Source organism: Lactuca saligna, chromosome 6, assembly GCF_052625555.1.
Source record: "Lactuca saligna cultivar CGN05327 chromosome 6, ASM5262555v1, whole genome shotgun sequence".
NCBI classification, from domain to species: domain Eukaryota; kingdom Viridiplantae; phylum Streptophyta; class Magnoliopsida; order Asterales; family Asteraceae; genus Lactuca; species Lactuca saligna.
This window is the reverse complement of record NC_136422.1, coordinates 133,225,882-133,249,462: the sequence shown is the minus strand read 5'-3', so window position 1 is coordinate 133,249,462 and position 23,581 is coordinate 133,225,882. Positions and strand designations below refer to the sequence as shown.

The following is a 23,581-nucleotide window of genomic DNA, read 5'->3' as shown; positions in this document are numbered from 1 at the left end:
ATACCCTCTTATTTAATTAATTTTTTTAAGTCACCAAATTAATTCCAATTAATCTATGACTTATATTAATCAAATAACCATATATTATTCCTTATAATATTTACTCTCTCTTAACAAATCATCCATCAAGTTGCTATGGTGAAGGCAACCCAAAAGGACCATGCACAACCGGGTCAAATACTTGCCTAATATAGTTGCAGCCTTAGACACGATTCCAACATCATAACATAGACAACAAATCTAGAACATCCCTGAAGAAGATATCATCTGGCCCTAACTGTTGAACATCGAACCGACCCATGCTAAACACCCTCTCCTTGAATCACCAACTCTCCCCTACTTGTGATCCAAATACACACCAAATGTTTCTCGCAATCAATCACTGTCCCATTAGGGCTCAACCAATCCATCCTTACAATAACCTTGTTCTCAAATAGGGGAATAAGAACCAAATCAATCGAGTATTGCTCACTGAACAACTCCAAAACATAACCCCGATGAACCCTCGATACTCAGACAGGAAGATCATCAACAATCTCAATCTCTATTGCATATTCGAACTCTCCCGGAGCATCGACAAATATCTTGTTGAGCGCAAGAGATACAAAGGATCGGGCAACCCTCGAATCAAACAAAACCAGAGCAGAGACATGGAAGGACCTGAAAAGAAAACATAAAATATAAATAGGAAAATTAACATAAATAAAGAGATAAGGAGAAGATACATACCCATCACAACATCTGGTGTTGCATGAGCCTCCTCGACTATCGGCTGGATGGCCCTGCTCCTCACTATAAGCGCCTCCTCCTTGCCTTTTCATCCATCTGTAATCCGTAAAGTCGTCAGAGCGGGTGCTACAACTAGTCCACCTATTGCTAAACTTGGGTAATCAACCTTCTTATGGCCCCTCTGATTATAATAAAAGCAAATCAGATCAGATACTTGGGTGGTAGTGGTGGTAGTGCAATCTCTGCTGAAGTGATGCATCCTACTGCACTTGAAGCATCCAGAACCATCCACCCTACACGCCCCATCGTGCGCCATTCCGCACTTGTTGCAGTGACCCCAACCTTACTGGCCCATCGACCTCGAGTAAAAAACCTTGGGCCTCTTTCCTGAATCCTCTAAACTCTGAACCTAATCTAACTTCCTCTTCCTCTCCATCTCCAAGTTAATCTCTCTCTCTCTCTCTCTCTCTCTCTCTCTCTGGCTTGTGCTATCATATCAACTAGTGTCTTGCAACTGGATCTAGTCACAAACTATTTTATATTGTTCCTCAACATCTCATGATATCTCTCCTTCTTCATCTCCTCGTCCACCACTCACTATGGAACCAGTAACGCCCTCTCTCAGAACATAGTACTAATCTCTGTCACTGTCTTAGCAGTCTGGCAAAGGTCCTGAAACTCCCTTGCCAACTGTTGGACTTCAATCATTGGTGCAAACTCAGCCCGAAACCTCGTCACGAAATCCTCCCAAGTCATCGACTCAACCGCCTCGCCTCCTAAGGCATGTCCAATCTTCTCCCACCAGTCTCGAGCTCTGTTGTTCAGAATACAGGATGCAAGTTGGACCTTCATGTCCCCGGGATAGAGGCTAGATCAGAAGGTATTCCGAATGCATGCTCGTAATTGGGTCCTTCTTCCTGAAAAACTTCGGGGCTCCACGTGCCCAGAGCTCAAGTAAGGTCAAAGTGCGAGCTCCCATCACCGCCACCATCTCAGAACAAAAAGTTCCCTAGCGCTCATCCAGAATGTCCATGATACCCTCCTTCACCATACCGAAGATCACATGAGTCTGCTTAAGAATATTGTGGGTAATCTTTAATGAAATAAACTCCCCTATCTGATCATCCATATGTCTGGCCCCAGTTCCCGAACATGAACTATCACCAACACCAACATCGACACCCCCATATGCATTACAACCTCTTCGAGTGACCACCATACTGAAAATTAACCATATAAACCATGAGAACATACTCGAAGAATCCCATACTATACATGCTTCCTGGTGTAATCGTGACTCTCCTTGACACGAGTACGGATCCTTTGCTTCTAGTAGTAGTGGCCCATACTATCTTCCACATCTATCCATACTTTCCTCAAGGATCACCCCGAGTCCTCCAAGTCACCCCATATCAATCCAAACAATCCTAAATAAGACCAGGTTCTCAGCGCTGAATAACGTCCTTGGTTTCCCTAGGGCAACCACCACTCACTCTTCGCCATCAGCTGCATAAGGAAATCCCTATGACACCCTCTAAATAGCTCACAGATACTATTACATATCACCGAGACCAGATAATTCTTTGAATGAAAGGTCTCACACTACAATGGTTGGACTCAAACAAGAGCTACCCAATAGATTTAAAACCTAACCTTCTAAAATTATCTAGTCTCAATAATATGTAACTTAATATATTCTCTTACTAGTTAGCTAATGTTTATGGGAGCTCCTAAAAGCACAAAGCAAGCAGCATTCGAGTGTCGATTAATCATAATCAATGCATAACCTAAACAAGCCATCCTATTACTGACTGATCAGTACTAGCATGCAAGCCTACAAGTAGGGATGACAAAAGAAACTGAACCCGATTGTGAAAACCAAAAACCGACATATTAGGGTCGGGTTTGGGGTCGGTTAATCGGGGCCGGGATCGAGTTTGGTATGCTTTTAGAAAATTTTCGTGGGTTTGGTTATGGGGATGGTAAACAAAATACCCGTCCCGATTACCCAAAACCAAAACCGAAATCGAAACCCGTTACCTGAAACCATTCATATGATATATATATATATATATATATATATATATATATATATATATATATATATATATATATATATATATATATATATATATATATATATATATCCTTGAGTTATCTTCTTTGGTGTGAACGATTTAAAGATAATTTCTCGAGATACCTTCTTGTTTATTTGTAGTGCTAGTGTTTTGATATTTTTTTTATTCATGGTACTTAGAGTAATAGTGATATTATGGTTTATGAATGCTAGTGTCTTTATTTTATTTTTTCCACTAGTAAACACTTATGTATCAGAAGAAATATGTCTACTCTTAATGGTTTTGTAAATTATCAAAATTATTTGGGATATGAATTTATGTTTGCATCACTAAGTATAATGGTTTTGTATTCTCATTGCATCAAAATTATTCTTAATTTGAATGTTAAACGGGAATCCCCGTTATCCCATTGGGATATCCGCGGGCCAGATAATGTTTGGTAAACGGGTACCCGTTGAGAATCGGGTCGGTGATGGGATCGATTTTCATATTCGGGGACGGGGGCGGGATTACCAAAAACCATCCTAAATCTGCCCCGTTGCCATCCCTACCTACAAGCTCATACAGTAGGGACATAAAAGCATCTCTCCTAGCATTCTATCATGCAACCTTGATAAGATCCTTAGCCCTAATATAGCATGCGATTCAGAGATTCACTATTCAGAGCATAACATAAAACATATATGGATATTTTCGGAAAACTTACTTGAGCTAGATCGATTGCATGCACCACACCCCTTTCTTTTATTATAAAAACTTTTTTTTTCTAAACATTTATTTTATGAAAACTCTACCAAATCTTTAGTTTGAGTTCAGACACACCGGAGAGTTTATCCGAATCCCTCAAACCAATGCTCTAATACCAACTTGTAACGTTCCAGAATTTAAAACCAAAAATTTCATTTTCATAATAACAAAACCATCAGCCACACATGTTCATAAAACCATAAAGGTAAATCAGAGTATGTCAATCAGTCATCCCCATACATCCAAAATCAAATAAGGCAGAAAATCATGGTGTGTGCGATGTGATCGCTCGAGCTCTTCCCCTTTGATCCGGAAGTACTTGAAACATAAACTAAAAACCATAAGCATGAAGCTTAGTGAGTTCCCCAAAATACCTCGTACCATACATATCAAACATAGAATGGGCCACGCCCACAAAAAATGGACCCGCCCAACATCGAGCCCTGCTTGAAATAGATTTGTGTTTATTATGTGATGGTCCCCGCCTAACTCACTCATCAGGCCCCACCTGGCATACATACAATATATATACGCACATGAAAGGTCACACAGGTAACTAGCGTACATATAACCATAATCCATAGGTCGACATTCGTACCTTTGACCCGTTAAGGACTAAGAGGAAACTCACCTCAAACTGCTGAAAAATCAAATAAGAGTTCGGACTGCTGACTCGGGAAATCTCCGCACAAAATATCGTTAAACAATGCTGTAACATTCAAGTTTGGGAAAGTTCCTCTTTTAGTCCTTAATGATAAATTTTTTTCAATATGGCCCTTTGCTAGTACCTAGGGCATAAACTATGTGTATGCTTAGCGTACTAGCCTTCTGATGGTCGCAGATTCCACCCACGTACACTGGGCGTACGTGGAGTACACATGGCATACGCAGGTGTGTGATAAACCTTAATTTTTAGGGTTCGTGCCCAATTTAAGCATTTTAAACTCATCTCTTGGCCATTTTAGAGTAGGCTCCATGTGTTCTAAACCCTAATTTTGCCCCTTAGCCATTGTTTTGGTGCTTTTGAGCTCTTCTAAATAATTATGGTGTGTTCTTATGAATTTTGAAGTGGTAGAAGGAGTTCGAAGACTCGTTCCTTGGAGTGGAGCTTAGAGATCCAGAGTTAGCATTATCATTTCGAGCCATTTGAGGTATAAAGTTCTTAGCTTGACAACTCCTTGTGTAGATCTAGTTTGAATTTGTTTATGGCTTATTTTGGTCCCTTTTACTTGGTCCTTGTGGGTAAAGGTTGTTTTAGAAGCTTAGCCCTTAGATCTGGACATTTTAGGGGTCCTTTATGCATAAAAATGCAAATTTTGTGGTGTATCTTGACCCATGCATGTATTAAGACCTTCATTAAGGTCTTTTTGAGCTTTTGAGCCCCATTAAGCCATGCATGCTTGTATAGTTGCCAACTTTATATGGTAAGTCACCTTTAAGGACCATATCTGAGAGTTTGGATAAACGGCTTAGTGAATTAAGTGCTTAATGGAGTAAGTTGGTACACTGGGGAGTACACAGGTGTACCCAGCTGGTACGCTATGCGTACCAGCCCCATATGGAATACGCTAAACATACAAGCTGAGTGCGCCCCACGTACTCAGCATATGGGCCTTTGGGCTTAAGGTCATCAGTATTGGGCTATTGTGTGTATTTGGAAGTTTGGGACTTGTTGGGCTATTAGATCTCTGTTTTGAGCTTTAGGCTTGCAATGTGGGCTTCCTTGGATTTTAGGCCCATGATGGGATTGGGCCTAATTTTGAATGTTGGGCCATATATTGGGCTTTAGGATTTGAGCCTTTAATTGTTGAGTTAGGGCTTGGTTTTGGGACAAGTTAGATAAAGGGTAAATTGGTCTTTTTGCTTGGTTACGGGCCAAATTTCTTAGACTTTTGGTTATGAGTCGGAATCCAACTAATAATTGGATGTTATTGATTTTGATAGCGCAAGGATTTTCCAGGCCAGCAGTCGGAGGTTCATTCGGGTGATTCAGCAGCTTGAGGTGAGTTTCGTCACTGTGTTTAGCGGGTCGAAGGCAAAAATTCCGGCCCATGGTTTTTTGTGTTAGTATTCTAGATGTATATCTAAATCTTGCATGTGTTATGTGTTGGTATGCTTATCAGGCATGGCCCGATGCCGGGTGGGGCCTGATGATTGTATAGTATGCTATTGTCTTTGTGATTATCACATGTGTTTTTATGATTATATATTTATATGTATATATGTATACCGGGCAGGGCTCGATGCCAGGTGGGGCGTAATGATAGACAAATTTGTATTCCAATTGGATTTGATGTCAGGCGGGGTCCCATGACGGGCGGGGCCCAATATGTGTTTATAATGTATGGTAAGTTATATTTTGGGGAACTAACTAAGCTTTGTGCTTACGGTTTTTAGTTTATGTTTCAGGTACTTGTAGTTTGATAGGGAAGAACTCGGCTTGATTGCAGAGCACACACTATCTTATTTCGCATTTTGTGATTTACTCTCATGTTTTATGATGTAATGATATACTTTGTTCCACCTTGGTTTTCATGATGATGTTTTGGATTACAGTTCTATTAATTTAAAAATGAAAATTTTTGGTCTTATTTTTGGGACGTTACAAATACCTTAATTAATAATTAGGTCATAATCCATAACCAGGGTCCCAACTCATCATCCTCAACCTCTAAGGTAACTATTTTACCCTTTTCCTTACTGGGCCCAACTAGCTTGACCCACTACTCTATAGTGGCCCAAGGCCTTAAAATGGCGCAACACATAAATCTATGCTCCAACTATGGCCCAAGATATACAAATACTAAAATCCAACTAAGCCCAAATCCTAAAAGATATCTATATCCAAAAGGGCCCAAAACTAATAAAGGCCCACTGCTTAGCGTTCCCTATTTGTATGCCATGTGTACACATGTTTGACCTAGAAGCGGGTTGTTGACCCAGTGCCCGCAACATACTAAGTAGTACGTCCGACGTACTAGCCAGGTTCCCAAAATCCACTTGGGTCGTAATCCCTTAAGATCTTTACGTCCAAACTTTAGATCTACAACAAAATAAGGTCTTAACATGTAAAGTTGGCAACTTTAGAATTTTGCTTGACTTAATTGGACTCAATACTCATTTTTTACCATTAAGACCCATAATAAGAGCCCTAACTCATGCATGGTCCAATTTAACACATCTGATAGCATTTTTATGCACAAGGAACATCAGAGAGGCTAAGATCTAATATTCCTAGATCCTAGAGTGGCTCAAACCCACAAAGAGAACACATGGGACAAATGCACAAAATCATGGCCTATACTAGATCTATCATAAAGATCCATCAAGTTAAGAGCTTTTTACCTCAAAAAGCTTTTCCAAGTTGGTGATGGTTCTCGATCCACAAGCTTCAACTACACCAATGCAACTTCCAAGATCTCTTCTTCCTTCAAGATCACCAAAAACACCCTCAAAGGTCACATCCAAGCTCAAAACACTCAAATGGAAATTAGGGTTTTGTTCTCAGGGTTTGGAGAGGTGGAGGCTGGTAATAAGAAGCTCCAAGAGCAAATTATAGTGTTTAAATAGGGCTTAAACCCTAAAAATTAGGGTTTGTCCTAAGTGTCCATTCGCCTAGCGCACTCCACGTACGCCGAACGTACGTGGATGCTTCCGCGACCAGCTTTTCGATCCAGTACGCCCAACATAATCCTAGAGTATGCCCAACATACTGGCCAAGGACCTAAATAAAAAATGTTTTAAGTTTGAGGGCAAAAAGGGAAATACCTAAAATACAAACGTTACAATCAAACAAGACAAATCCTTTACTTATCCTTGAAGATGCATTCTAAAAGACGTTAGGCACTTGTTTTCATTCACAAAAGCTACCACAACCTATCCCTACCTAATGCCTTAATTTAAGGGAAAAAATTCAACAATTTAACTATATAAGACATTCGAGTGGAAGTACCTCTCAAGTTCTTAAACCCATGATCCAATATAGGACTTCTACGTACACCAACTTTGCACTCCTACAACATCTTGAGAAACAAGGGAAACACTATTCACATGGAAATATGGTAACATGTAATTTACATCGACATATATACAAGTCTATAATATGCAATAACACTTCCTACATTACCAACCAATAGTTGATAAAAGGTACAAAACAACAAAGGAAATTCAAAAGAAAAAAAATGTTTACATCGGTCCTAAACTCATCACCCATGATCAAAAACTTACAAAATTTTCTTGTTGTACTACCGAAATATGGATACTACGCAAAATAATTAAAGTAAAATCTTTATGCGGTAAGTGGTACATCTGGCATTCGAACCCACATGAAAATCTTTATTTACCGACCGACACATTATACATCTAGATATCCATAAGAAAATATTTATGCAAAGAGCGGCACGCCAGGCATCCAGATACCAATATGAAAATCTTTCTTCACTGAGTGGTATGCCGTACATCCATATAACCATACGAAAAACCGGTATGCAATGACTGGCAAATGAGGCATCCGTATACCCACACAAAATATATATTCACTAAGTATCACACTAAGCATCCAGATATCGACATGACAATCTGTATGCAATAACTCGTGAAGCATCCAGATAACCACACAAAGTTTTTTTATTCAATAAGAGGCATTATTGTTCTACGTTTAGTCAACTATTAACCAAAAGCGAAAAATTGTCAATGATGAGACAACGATGAGAATATGAAGTTGTGACTTCACTAAAATGGCCAATAAGAGCTTAAGTCACTAAGATTATATTAAATAAGTAAGTTTAAGATAAAGAATACACGAGAAGATGCATTTTTATTCAAAATCGTAAAATAGGAATTTTATGCTTGTTGGGCCAACTTTGTGACTTAATAGATTAAGACCCATTTTAGTTCAGTGAGACGTGACTTAATAGAATTTTAGATCATGTTCACACCTTCACATGGATATAAATAACATCAAAAACATGTAAGAAACAAACAATTCATATGTGTTAGAAGTTGAGGCAAAGTTATCCCAAAGTGAAAATGGAATCAGCCAAGGGGCTGTTGTCTAGCAGATAGCGTGACATAATGGGTAGATTACAATGACACCGCGGGAATCATCCTAAGAGAAATGTCATTGTACTTTTCCCTACAACATGGATATAGATTAAATAATTAATGAGTTAAATACTAGAAGCGTAGTTGAAGATCTCTTGATGAGATAAAGAGATAGATTTCCATAAGGACATGTGTTATGTGATGAGTCACATAACAAAGATAGACATGTAGTGATAGAGGTTCCTTCGGGGACGAGAGATAGAGGTTCCTTTGGGGACAAGAGAAAGAGATTCCTTTTGGAATAAGAATATGGTTCCTATAGGGACAAGAATATAATTCCTGTAGGAATAAGGTTATGTACCTACGAGGAAAGAGATGATGATTCCCTTTGTGAATGCATATAGATGATTCTTGTGGGATTCCAGATTATGTATGCTTAGAAAATATATAGAAATGTTCCCTGAGAGGAACAAGATAAGAGAGTTCTTTAAAAGAACTTAGGGGGTACTTGGTACAAGAAAATAAAATCAGAGAAAAGGAATTAATTCATTTCCCCTTGTTTGGTTAATAAAAAAAATAAGGAATTGAGAAATAAATCAATTCCTTTTCCATCAAAACAATTCTCTATTTTTAAAAGAGAAAATGGAGAAAAGGAAGTCGTGTGTTGGTCGAGAATAAAAAAAGCGGAAAATTCATAACGCCCCCATTCTATCCCTAATACGTTTAATTTCTGAGTTTTATCAAACAATCGCTACCGAATATCATGGGATCGGCTCACGATCACAAGAAATTATTGTTTGCCCTACATATGCCTTACTCCTTTATGTTGTTCATAACTTGGAAGTCACGACTTCACTTTTCTTTGTAGCAGCATCTTGGTTGATTTTGACATCAACAATCTGCTTCCAGTTAAAGGTATGACTTCATGTATATTTCTGATTCTCCTTGCTGGTTGATTATATGCTAAATTTCTATGAATTTTGTTTTTGATTTCCAATTCAAGAATATGATAATCTTGCTATGAATTGCTTCTTTTTTCATGTTTGAATCTTTCTATGTTGAAATCGATCTTGGTGGTTGAATCATGTAGATAAGTGTTCGTTGATGATCAATTGCTATTTGTTCATTGTTTATGCTTGAGTTGAATGAACAAAAGCAATTTTTTTATTACAATTTCATATTTTTTTTCTCCAATTTGAACAATCATAAAAGCTTCATACAAGCTTGGAACAATGTGATTTTTGTTTTCAAACTGTACTCGTCTGTCTTGTCTACATTTTAGAATAAAAAAACAGCTTAATTGGTTAAGTTTTGGTTGAGTTATACAGCCACAAACAGGAGCTGTTATGATTGTTGCATAATATTTCATCACTTTTTATAAATTTTTTCCAACTTTGAACCATCATAAAAGCTTCATACAAACTCATAATAATGTGAGTTTTTTTCAAACTGTACTTCTCTGTCTTGTCTACGTTTTAGAATAAAAAACCGTCTTAATTGGTTAAGTTTTGGTTGAGTTATACAACCAGAAACATGAGCTATTATGATTGATGCAAAATATTTCAACACTTCTTATAAATTTTGTCCAACTTTGAATCATCATAAAAGCTTCATACAAGCTCGTAATGATGCAATTTTTTTTTCAAACTGTACTCCTCTGTCTCTATGTTTTAGAATAAAAAAAAGCTTTATTGGTTAAGTTTTGGTTGAGTTATAGATCCGCGAACAGGAGCTGTTATAATTTTTTCATAATATTTTAGCACTTTTTTAGATTTTGTCCAACTTCTAACCATCATAAAAGCTTCATAAAAGCTCGGAATGGTGCGATTTTTTTTTAAAACTAGACTCATTTGTCTTGTATATGTTTTATAAAAAAAATATCTTAATTGGTTAAGTTTTGGTTGAGTTGTAAAGCGACAAACATGAGTTGTTATGATTGTTGTATGATATTTCAAGCATCTATTATGTAAATGTTTTTGTAGGCATGACAGGGCGAAACAAACACACATGGACTACTGAAGAGGATGAAAAGTTAATTGAGGCATTGTTGGAGTTACATGTATCCGAAAAGTATGGTGGTGGCGACAACGGATTCAAACCCAGTTATTTGAAGGTAGTTCAACAATAACTAGATGTAAGTCTTCCAAACTAGGGTTTGAAAGCAGAGCCTCATATTAAATCTAGGATGAACACATGGAAAAACCATTTCAACATCATGCACGACATGGTATATGGAACAAATACGAGTGGATTTGGCTGGGATATAGATAAATGTAATGTTATTGGCGATGCTGAAGTTTGGGATGAGTACATAAAGGTACTATAATGATTATGTTTGTAGTATTTTTAGCATCATGAAAACATATTATTTATGAATAGTAACAAATTAATTTTGTGCCATTCTAGTAGAATATAAAGGTGCTGCATGTTTTCGCAATAAAACATTTCCCCAATTTGTTAACCTTTGTAAAATCTTCGGGAATGATAGAGCTACTTGTCATGGAGCTACTGGTCTTGGTGAATATATGACTGAAGAGATACAAAGAAACTCACATGTTGATGTGGAAGGGTTGGAAGAGATTGTTGAAGAGACACAAAAAAAAGCTTGTGTCAATAGTAAACGCAAAAGGCCTCTAACGGATGACACAGAAAGATATTATAAGGAAGCAACGAAAGAAATGAAAGAGACTTTCAAGGAGGTTGGTGAAAAACTTAATGAAACAATATACAATATAGGAATACAAGAAAATAAGGAAGCATGTGATATGATAGATAAAGTTATTAAAAATGTACAATGCATGCCAAATATCAATGTTAAAGAACAAATTAAGGCGATTGACATGTATAGCAAAGATCAATTTCGTGTCGGGTCATTTTTTAAGGTGACAAAAAAAGAAAAGATTTATTACATGAAAATGATTGGGGATGGCTTAATATCATGATTAGGTTATTTTAAGTTATGTTTTTTTTTTTTTTTTTTTTTTTTTTTTTTTTTTTTTTTTAGTTTTTATGAATATTGAAGTTGACTCTTTGCACATTATGTATTAGACATAGTTATGTTTTTTAGTTGTTAGGAATATTGAATTATACTTTTTGCATATATCATCCATTGGACATAGTTTTTGAATAGTATGATTTGCATATTTCTTTAAAATCTCTTTGTAAGTTATTCTTTTATATTTGAAATATGTTTTCAAATACAAGATGTAGAAATAAATATATTAATTGATTAGCAAATAAATTATTTAGTAACAATTAATATTAAAATAAAAAATTATAAACATAAAAGATGCATATTTTGACTAATTAAGATGTACATCATAATGCATTTTTATAAAAAATGTTGTTTGAAAATGAATAAACAAGGTAAAAAACTCATTTCCATTTGATTGATTAATACAACCAAACAAGAGAAATGATTCTCAAAAGCATTTCACAAGTGGATTCTCAGTTCTACCAAACATGGGAGTCAATTCTCTTTCTCCAGCTTAATTCTCTTTCTCTGCATTTCCATTCTATGCAGAAACTCCATTTCTCTGTACCAAAAGCACCCTTAGATGTAATCCAAGAGGGATTAAGAATAAGGAATTTGTGAGGGATTCAAGAGAAGAAGAAAGATTAGGGATCCATGATGGATCATAGGATAGAGAGTAAGACTGGATGAGAATACTCGATAATATAGTGGGACATTGTTCTCTTAGAAGATAGAGAAAATTAGAGTATGATTTGTGACCATTGTGTCTAAATAAGAACAAAATTGATGAGGCATTAGAGATGAAAATAGAGAGGAGAAAGACCAAAGTAAAGAAAGGGTAGAGTAGAGAAAAGCAGAGAAGAGACAAAGTGAAAAAGAGATAAAGTTAGAAATAGAGATAGAGTATCTACAAAGTATGACAAGAGATGGAAAGAAAAGAGATGAGAAAGAGTAGAAAAAAGATTAGAGAAGAATAGAACTGGCAGGAGGAAGAAGAAACAATAGAAATGTATGTCATTAGAGTAAGAGTTAGGTCATAGAGTATGAGAGAGAGAAAGAAAGGAAACATAAGAAAATATAGAAGAATAACTCACCATATACATTGTGTCTGATAGTGTAATGTTTTGCAGGTTCAGGTAGTAGTAGTTATGGCAAGACAAAAAATTATAGGAGTACGAGGACAAGACTTAGATAGTAGGACACTATTTATTGTAATTCCTTGTTGTTCATTTTTATGTAAGATTTTCAAACATCCCAAAAATGGTGATAAAATATTTTTATTTTAAAAATCAGTAATTCCATACATCAGATGTCTCAAAGTCAACCACGATATAAAATATCAAGTCATCAGAGTAAAATAATCATAAGTGCAGAATCATGAGGGGGATGTTGTGCTATCATGTTGCCCCCCCCCTTTGGTACCGGAAGTACCTAAAACATAAACATAAACTTGAAAGAACAAAGTATAGTGAGTTCCCCAAAGTACCGTATTCCATACTAGTCAGTGGGGGCAACTTAGGGTATATTCCAACTCAACATACAATCATGGGCCCAACGCTGGGGTATGTTTCAACCCAAACATGCAACAATGGGCCCAACCCTGGGTTTACTTCATCTCAAATATAGAACTATGGGCCTAGCCCTAGGGTTTATTTCAACCCAAATATTCTAATATGAAAGAGTCACAAAGAGAGCTACCAACCTACATAACATAGTTAAGTGGGCCCGCATTTTAGACTTTGATCTGCGTGTATAGTGAGAAGACTCACGTCAATCGATATCCGAATAAAACTCACACTCGGTTAGCAGCTGCAAAAGCTCCTCCAAAACATATCCAAAACTATCCTAATTATAAATTAAGGTGAAATTCCATAATAAAGGGTCATTTTCATATTTTCTCACACTTTCTAGTGGTCAAACGGCGTGGAATATGTTACTGAGTAGATGATGAAGAGGTGATGATAAATATCCTTTGCAACTCCACCACTAGAACACTTATTTTCCTTTCTTTTTTTCTTATTCAAGCAAATAAATGCACCAAAAACGGCTAAGGATCTATAAGAAAGTTGTGATTACGGTTTTTGGAGGCTAGAGGGTGACGGAGGCTGAGGATGGGCAACCCCAACCCTCTCATTCCATTAAATACCCAAAAAATTAAAGTTTTGTCAGTATACTATGCTCGCATCGTGACTAATAATGGTTCATGTCGTGAATGTCAACTCATGATTTGACTAGGCATAGCTCACACCGTGACAACTTTCAAAAGGGTAAAAATTGTTGAAATTAGATACCTTAAACATCTGAGTGTTACAACTCTCCCCCACTTGAATCAGGCTTCGTACTTGAAGTCCTATAACCTGAACAAATTGGGGGTAATTCTCCCTCATCTTGACCTCAGGTTCCCAACTCCATTCGAAACCTTTATGATGCTGCCATTCTACCTTCACTAGTTTTACTTCCTTATTGCGTGAGGTCTTCATCTTCTTGTTGAGAATCACAATTAGTCTCTTTACATAGTTTAGAAGCTCATCAACTTGAATGTCATCCAAAGGAATCACTATAGAATCATCGGCTAAGAACTTCCATAACCGAGATACATGGAAAGTGTTGTGGATCTGACTAGGGTCATCAAGAAAATCCGGCTAGTATGCCACCTTGCCCATCCGAGTGATAATCCTGAAGGGACCAATAAACCAGGGGCCTAACTTGCTCCGCTTCCAAAACTGGATGACAGCTTTCCAAGGTGACACCTTCAGAAGGATATAATCCCCTACATGGAACTCGGGGTCTGATCGTCACCGGTCAGCATAACTCTTCTGTCAACTTTGCGCGATCTGTAGCCTATCACGCACCTACTGTATCAACTCAGTGGTCTTCAGCACTACTTCTGTACTCCCCATGACCTGATGTTCGATCTCGCCCCAACAAATCGAGGTCCTACACCTCCTTTCGTACAACATCTAAAAAGTTGTTCGATCAATACTTGTATGATAACTATTGTTGTAGGAGAACTCGACCAGTGGAAGATAAATATCCCATCTCTTACAAAAATCTACCACACACTCCCTGAGAATATCTTCGTAACTCTGAATTGTCTGCTCGTTATATCCATCAATCTTGGGGTGGTATGTTGTATTGAAATGCAACTGAGTACTCAACTCCTCATGAAGCTTCCTTCAAAACCTAGAGGTGAAGCGAACATCTCAGTCTGAAAATACCGAAACAAACACTCCGTGATGAACGACCGCCTCCCAAATGTAAATCTTAGCCAATTTCTCAGCGAAATTGCTCTCGACAATAGGTATGAAATGAGTGCTCTTGGTCAAGCTATCCACAATGACCCAAATAGAATAAAACCTGTGTGCCTTCCTCGAAAAAGTTGTGATAAAATCCATGGTGATCTCCTCCAATTTACACATGGGAATGGATAACGACTACATCTTGTTGTGTGGTATTTGAGGTTCGACCTTGAGTTTCTGGCATGTCAAGCATCGCCCCACAAACCATGCTATCTCACTATTCATACAGGGTCACCAATAACTCAACTGCAGATCCCCATACATCTTTGTGGCCCTGGGTGGATCAAAAACTTCGACTTATGAGCCTCCTCTAGCACTGTCTATCTAACCTCACTGGTAGTCGGGACCTAAACCCTACCACACTATGACAACAAGCCCTAACTATCTCGAAAGAACAATGGTATAGGTCCCCTTATTAGCCGTGACTTCCAATTTTCCTTCTTCATTCCTTCCACTTGAGCCGTCTTAATTATACATAAAAGAAGAGAAACAATAACCATCCTTAGACATATATCTCCAATAGGTGTACACACTGCCTTACAACTCAAGGAATCGACCATAACATTGGCCTTCCCAAAGTGATACAAAATCTCACAATTATAATCTTTCACCATACCCAACCACCTCCGTTGCCTCATATTCAGATTCGATTGGTTCATCAAATACCTTAAGCTCTCGTGGTCAGTGTAAATAGTGCACCTAATCCAATATTAATAATGTCTCTATATCTTTAGGGCAAAAATCATATCCCCCAACTCCAAAATTATATGTAGGGTAATTTGCCTGATGAGGCTTCAATTACCTTGAGGCGTAAGCAATCACATGTCCTCTCTGCATGAGTACAACTCCCAAAACCGAGATAGACGCATCAAAATAAACAACAAAATTATCCATGAGCTCGGGAAGGTTGAGAAATGAGGCTCGCATAATCTTTATCTCAATGTCTCAAAAGCTGTCTGCTGATCGCCACATCCCACTAAAAACTAACATTCTTCTTCATCAAGTGGGTCAATAGCACATCAATCTAAGAGAAATCCTAGACAATCTCTGATAATAACCTGCGAGACCTAAGAGACTCTGAATCTCTGAATCTCTGATGACTTCCTCAGAACCTTCCACCTCATCACCGACTCAATCATGGCCTAATCGACCAATATACGCTTCTGGTTGATGATGTGCCCTAAGAACTGCACCTCACGCAACCAAAACTCACATTCGGAGAATTTGGCATACACCATCTCCTTCTTTAGAATCTCTAATACCTCCCATAAATGATCATTATGCTGCTCCTTTGTCTTGGAGTAGACCATAATATCATTAAAAAACACAATCACCAGTATATCCAACATCGGCCGCATACACGATTCATGATATCCACGAATGCTGCTGGTGCTTTAGTGAGACCGAATGATATTGCTACAAACTCATATTGACCATAACGAGTCTTAAAGGCATTCTTCTGCACATCTTCATATTTGACCCTTATGAAGTGGTAACCTAACTAAAAATGAATCCGGGAGAACTAAGATGCACCCTGATGCTAGTCAAATAAACCGTCGATCCTCAGAAGTGGGAAATGGTTTTTCACCATTAACTTACTCAACTCCTTGTATTCAATGCACATCATGTATGAACCGTCCTTCTTTTTCACTAACAGAATTGATGCACCCCATAGTAGCTCCTGGCATTGCATAGACAACTCCTGTATCTCCGACGGTGCTAATCGATATGGTGCCTTGGCCATCGGGGCCACACCGAGAACTAAATCCATTCGGAACTTGATCTCACTCTCAGGAGGCACTCCGGGAAAATCCTCAGGAAATACATTTGGAAAATACCGAACAACGGGCACATCACTCACGATCACCATGCCCCTAACTTGAGTATCTGCCCCCCAACATAAGCCAAAAACCCAGAACAACCCTATTAAAGATATATCTTAGCCTTCATAGGTGAACAAAGGGTTGGTCCATGCGGAGCTCCCTCGCAGTGAATAACTAGTTCTTCCTTACTTAGGGTTCAAAATCTCACTAGCTAATGCGCACAGTCAATCATGGCCCTATTAGGACCCAACCAATCCATCCTTATGATAACCTTTAACCCTTGCAGAGGGATCAGAACCAAGCCAATAGAATATTTATCGCTAAAAAGGTTCAGAATACACTCTTGATGAACCCTCGAAACAGTCACTGAACGCTCTTCAACAATCTCTACCTCCAAAGGATAATCCAAAACCCAGGGAGCATCACTAAAATTCATGCTAAGCATAAGGGATAGAAAAGATCATGTAGCACCCAAATCAAATAGGAGATAAGCTATCATACCGTTCAATAAGAAAGTCCCTGTACATGATCAGATAAAACATAAAAAAAACACAAAACAATAAGGGATAAGATAAGAAAACATACCGGTGACCACGTCTGGTGCTGTTCTTTCCTACTTAGGTATCAGTTGAAATGCCATGCTCTTCACAACAGGTGCCTCCACCTTGTCCTGGAGGCCATCGGTAATCCTCAAAGTGGTTGTTGTAGGCACAGACATGATTCCTCCCGTCAACCTCGGACAATAAACCTTTATATGGCCAATCTGATATCAATGAAAGAAAATCAATGCACCCTGAGAGCAGTCCCCACTTATAAGAGTAGACTGTCCACATCTAAACAACTTGACCATGTCGCTCGATATGCCCCACTATGTGCCTTGCTGTACTTGTCGCAACGATTTTGGTCCTGCTGGCCTCTATAGTGTGAATCAGAAGTCTTGGTTTCATAGCCTGGCCCACAAGTGTCTGTACCTGCTCTGGCTTGTGCTTCGTCTGAAGCTGCAGCTCAATCTCCTATTCCCAGGCTCTTGTAATCATCTCACTTAGGGTGTTGCATTCCTAAAAGCCCACAAAATCTCTGATATCACCCCTCAAAATATCATGATATCATGTCTTCTTCATCGCCCTGTCCGCAACATACTGTGGAACCAAAAGAGCCATCTCATCACTTGGCGGTGATCTCCGCCACAATCTTAGTAGTCTAGTAAAGGTGCTAAAACTCCCTTACCAGATTTTACACCTCAATTGCTGGTGTAAAATCCTAATGAATCTCATAACAAACTGCTCCCAAGTCATGGCCACCATTGTCTCAGATCCCAATTCACGATCGACCTTCTGCCACCAGTCACAGGTTCGGTCTCTTAGAAAGCAGGAGGCAAACCCCACCTTCTCCTTATCAAGGGAAAATCTAGTTCATTGCGCATTCTTCATACCGGAGATCCATCGGCAGCTGGTAATGGGGTCCTTAGCCCCAAATAACTCCGAAGCTCCACATGTCATGAACTCTCGAAATAAGGGAGTCTGTGCTCCTATCTGACCCGCAAGGATCTCCGCCCGAAGGGCCCCAAGTCACTCATCCGGAAGCTCCATAATCCCCTCCTTTATGTTACTAAAAATCATAGGGGTAGCCTCCATGATACCAAGAGTGATGTCTGATGTGATAAACCCATGCAATCGCTCATCCATTGGTTTGGCACCAACGCCAGAACTAGATCTATAAGCTCCTCCTCGAGTGGTCACCATACTCAACTAAAATACAAACATACAAATGATCAACATAATCTCAAGGGAACTTCCAATTTTTAGGCCCCTTAGAATTTTCGAGATCATCCTTGACTCCAATACATATCTTGTGCTTTTAGTAGTCTAGGCCCCATACTACCTTTCACACTTATCTGTACTTTCCTCAAGAACCATCCCAAATCCTCTAAGTCACTCTAATAAATCTATAGATACCATCCCTATGCTAAACATTATACATAATGCATTATGGAATTTCCTAGGCTCTCCCAGGAATTGTTAACCAAACCGCCCTGCAATACAGAGAATCTCAACCAACACTTCTCGTTGCCTTATGCATGCAAGTTGTACATAAAATAGGATCACATAGACTATTGAATAATGATTCTATCCTAGTTCCACAACCAAACAAGGAACATGAAATGAGGTTAGTATGATCGTTCTTGGGCTATATGATCCTTATCGTATACAACTCTTAAAGCATACACTAAGCATTTAAATGAGTTGATATCAACTCCAAGTAACACATAAAATCCCATCCTCCGAGGCTATAAGTAATAAGACAAATCGGACAATTCTATCATATGATTCCTGAAGGTATCTATATCCCTACTCTAGCATGTAATTCACATATTAGGCATAGTAATCATAACACATGGGTATGGGTATTTTGCAAACTACTTACTTGAGCTCGGCTAATTGTATGCATCACACCCTTTTTCTTCGTATAAATCTTTTTAGTGAATTTCATTTTTTTGAAAGATTACCAATTCCTTAGATTGAGTTCTGGCATACCCAAAAGTGTGCCCGAATCCCTCAAAGCATGGCTTTGATACCAACCTGTAACATCCCAAAAATGGTGATAAAATTTTTAATGCTAAAAATCATTAATTCCATACAACATATGTCTTAAATTCAACCATGATAAAAAATATCAAGTCATTAGAATAAAAATAATCATAAGTGTGGAATCATGAGGGGATAGAGTGCAATCATGTCGGGGGCTTCCCTTTCGTATTGGAAATACCTGAAACCATAAACATAAACTTGTAAGCACAAAGCTTAGTGATTTCCCCAAAGTACCACATACCATACTAATCAGTGGGCCCAACCCTAGGGTATATTCCAACCTAACATACAATTATAGGCCTAACTGTATGGTATGTTTCAACCCAAACATGCAATAATGGCCCCAACCATGCAGTTTATTTTAACCTAAACATACACCTATGGGCCTTAACCTGGGGTTTATTTCAACCCAAACACTCAAACATGCAAGAGGTCACAAAGAAAACTAGTATCTTACATAATATAGTCTAATAGGCCGGCATTGATGCCTTCGACTTGCATGTATAGTGAGAAAACTCACCTCAATCGCTAGCCGAATAAAACCCACACTAGGGCTACTACCACAAAAGATCCTTACAATGAACATATCCAAAACAACCCTAACTAGAAATTATGGTAAAACTCCATAATTGAGGGTCCTTCTCATACATTCTCCCTCTTTCTAGGGTAAATGACTATTTTACCCCTTCATGGTTCTCTTGACCCATAATTCAAAATGACCAAAGTCAAAATAGATCAATGAGTCAACCAACAAAGTAAAGGTTAATGGTCCAAAAATCCTAAGATTGAGTCTCGCGTTGTGACCAACCTTTGGTCACGTCATGAATGTTCACCTGGTGCAATTCCAGAAAATGGTTCCCAACTCAGCCAACTTAGTCACATATTCCTCATTGACCGACCTCACAATGTGAGCATTACTATGTCACTTCATGAGTCTCAAAAAGTCAACAATAAAAGATCCTTTTTAATGTTACATCGTGAGACCCTATCTCCGACATCGTAACCACAGTCTAAAGCCAAAACGAAGGTTTTAAGTCCTTAATCCAATAAGCTTTCAAACCTAACTCTTCCAAAATCTTAAGCGGACCCTAAAGGCCTATAAAAATGTTTACTTTATGGACATGCGTGCATCATGCATGTCGCCAATCCATTCACTAGTCATTTGAAAAGCATGTGTACTCGTGACCATGCCTCTTTCTTCATTTTTCTTCACATCCTTCGGTCCTCCTCTAATGTTCCGCCCAACATTTCTCGGCACCTCAGTTTTCGCCTTAGTACAATTTGCATAAAAATGACCACTATCTCCGTAGTTAAAACATAATGGTCTAGTTACCGAAAAATTTCTTGTGTCGTGCCCCATCTTTCTGCCCTGGAAGCATTTTAAAGGGTTTGAACTGCTGTCGCAATTTCGCGCATGCTTTTTGCGGCACCTCTCACTCCATTTGTCATCATATCTTCACGACTCGGTAGGATATGATTTTCTTGTCATTTTCGCTCTTTTTGAAGATTCTTTAATTCTGCTTTCCTATTGACGTTTTTGTCCTTTTACTTCTCTATCTCTACACCTTTCCCTTTCTTGAACTTGTTGTCTGAGTTCTATTTCACAATCTCTTGCAGCATCTACTACTTGATGAAAATTAGTATACTTGGAATCCCGTATGAATTCAAGTATCTGAGTCCTTAATCCCCATCAACATTTGTCGATCTTTCTCTCTTTAGTATCAACCAAATGTCTTGATAATTGAGCTTTATCTTTAAATTATACTGTGTATTCTTGAACTGATTTTGTTCCTTGCATAAACTGGTAAAATTCATGTTCTAATTGTCGCATTGTAGTTTGAGAACAATTTTCTTCACATAATTTTACCTTGAATTGATCTTAGGTTAACATAGTCGCGACCTCTTCTCCTAAGGCACTACTGATCATTTCCCACCAAAAATGGGTTGCGTCAATCAGCAAGTTCGTGGCATAATCCACTTTATCTTTCTCTACGTATTTATTAGTATGGAACTTTTTCTCGGTGTGGGGTCAACCATGTTATAGCAGCTATCGGGTCATCTCGTACTGAAATTCCATGGGCTTACAATCCATGAATGCATTAGTTAAGCATACCAATGATCACAAAATCTGTATATGAAAAAATCATAGTTTACTCACCCTTTCATGTTTCTTCACTTCAAATACTTAATTCATTAAGTCGTATTTCTTCACTCATGAAACCTAATCCCAATTAATCAAATTTAACATACAAGGTTCGATAACATGGTATTAAACTGGAATTAAGTCATAATATAGCATATAAGGTCCTAATTTTATGAATTGAACTCAAACACTTTATCTAGGGTTTTAACTTAAGCATAAGATAGATTATGTCTAAACTTTCATGCACTAAAACTCATTCTTAAGCACTTAGACATAACATATCTCTACCTAAGCATAACTTAGCTTAAGGTATTACAAGTTATCCGTTCCTTCAAAAAAATTTGTGCCTAAAATCTATTATCGAACAATTAAAAGATATAGGTATTTTCCTCTAAACTCAGCCTCAGGTTCCTAAGTTACATCAGAACCTCTATGGGGGTGTCATTGTACTTTCACCAATACAATTTCCTTTGTTTCTTAATTTATCTATTTTATGATATAGAATCTTTTCGGGTTGCTTGGGATATCTCAAATTTTCATCCACTTCAATTTCCATCATTGGTACCGTTTGTGCCTTATTGAACAAAGTTTTTCTCAAATAAGAGATATGGAAAACAATATGGATATATTGTAATTCTTGTAGTAAATCTGATTGATATGGAACTTTTTCGACTCCCTGTAATATCGGGAAAGAGCCAATATATCGATGATTCAACTTTCCTTGTTTATTAAAACGAATCATACCTTTCCATTGTGAAACTTTCAACATCACAATGTGACTCACTTTAAATTCCAATGATTTTCATCTCTTGTTCGCATATTGTTTTTGAAGAAGTTGAGCAACTCTTGTGTGTTCCCTAATCTCTTTGATCTTAGTTTCAGTTTCCTCCATAATCTCTAGTTTTGCAAGTTGTCTTTCTCCAGCCTCTGTCCAACATGTAGGAGTCCTACATGGTCTTCCATATAGTGATTCAAATGCTTCCATTTGAATATTGGAATGATAACTATTATTATATGTGAATTCGACCAATGGTACGTGTTCACCCCAGTTACCACCAAAATCAAATATGCAAGCTCGTAGCATATCTTCAAGTGTCTGAATCATTGTCTTGCTTTGCCCATCAGTTTGAGGGTGAGATGCCATGATCATCAATATCTTCGAACCCATACGTTTTTGGAAACTCTACCAAAATTGAGATGTAAATCGAATATCTCGATCTGACACGATAGAAATCCGTATACCGTAAAATTTGACCACTTCTTTGATGTATATATCAACTAAATAATAAAACGAGAAGTTTTCCATTATTGTTATAAATTGAGCAGACTTTGTTAAACCGTCGACCACAACCATAATGGTGTCATGTCCTCTTGAGGTTCGTGGTAATTTTGTTACAAAATCCATAGTGATCTCATCCCACTTTCGAATAGGAATAGGTAACGATCCGACTTCTCCTCCTGATTTTTGGTGATTTATTTTCAAATGTAAACAAGTTAGACAATTTTCGACATATCCTCTAACATCTCTTATCATCCCAGTCCACCAATACATATTCTTCAAATTCTGGTACATGTTTGTACGATCGGGATGTACTATATAACGCGTAGAACGAGCATCATCAAGTATTAACTTCCGTGCCTTGCCATATATGGAACCCATATATGCTTCGTAAATGTCTTTATGCCTTGTGAGTTCTCAGGTAATTGGTTAATATAATTAACCTTATCTTCTTGTTTCAAATTCTTTGATCTTGTAGCTACTTTTTGATATTTTCTAATATGATCTGGTAGTTGACTAACAATTCCCATTCATGCTGAGGTGATTTGGATCAATTTTTCTTTTTGACTTAATGCATCGGCCACCAAATTAGGTTTTCGAGGATGATAGTAAATGTCACAATCATAATCTTTAAGTAAATACATCTTCTATGTCACATATTCATCTCCTTTTGATCGAATAAATATTTCAAATTCTTATGATTGGTAAAAATATGAAACTTCACTCCGTAAAGGTTGTGTCGCCAAGTATTAAAAAAAAGAAAAAAAACTATCACATCAATTTCTAGATCATGAACAGAGTACAATTTTTATACTAGTTTTAAATACCTCGAAGCATAGGCAATTACTCGACCTCTTTGCACTAAGACACATCCAAGG

General features: G+C 37.8%; 1 protein-coding gene across 1 annotated transcript; it reads left to right on the top strand.

Moving 5' to 3' along the window:
* Positions 1–1,512: 1,512 nt before the first annotated feature.
* On the top strand, positions 1,513–11,610 carry LOC145002909 (uncharacterized). Its single transcript, XM_078962092.1, is given in 4 exon segments — positions 1,513–1,609; positions 10,580–10,918; positions 11,010–11,479; positions 11,602–11,610. Coding segments are annotated over 4 exon segments (915 nt in total).
* Positions 11,611–23,581: the final 11,971 nt, after the last annotated feature.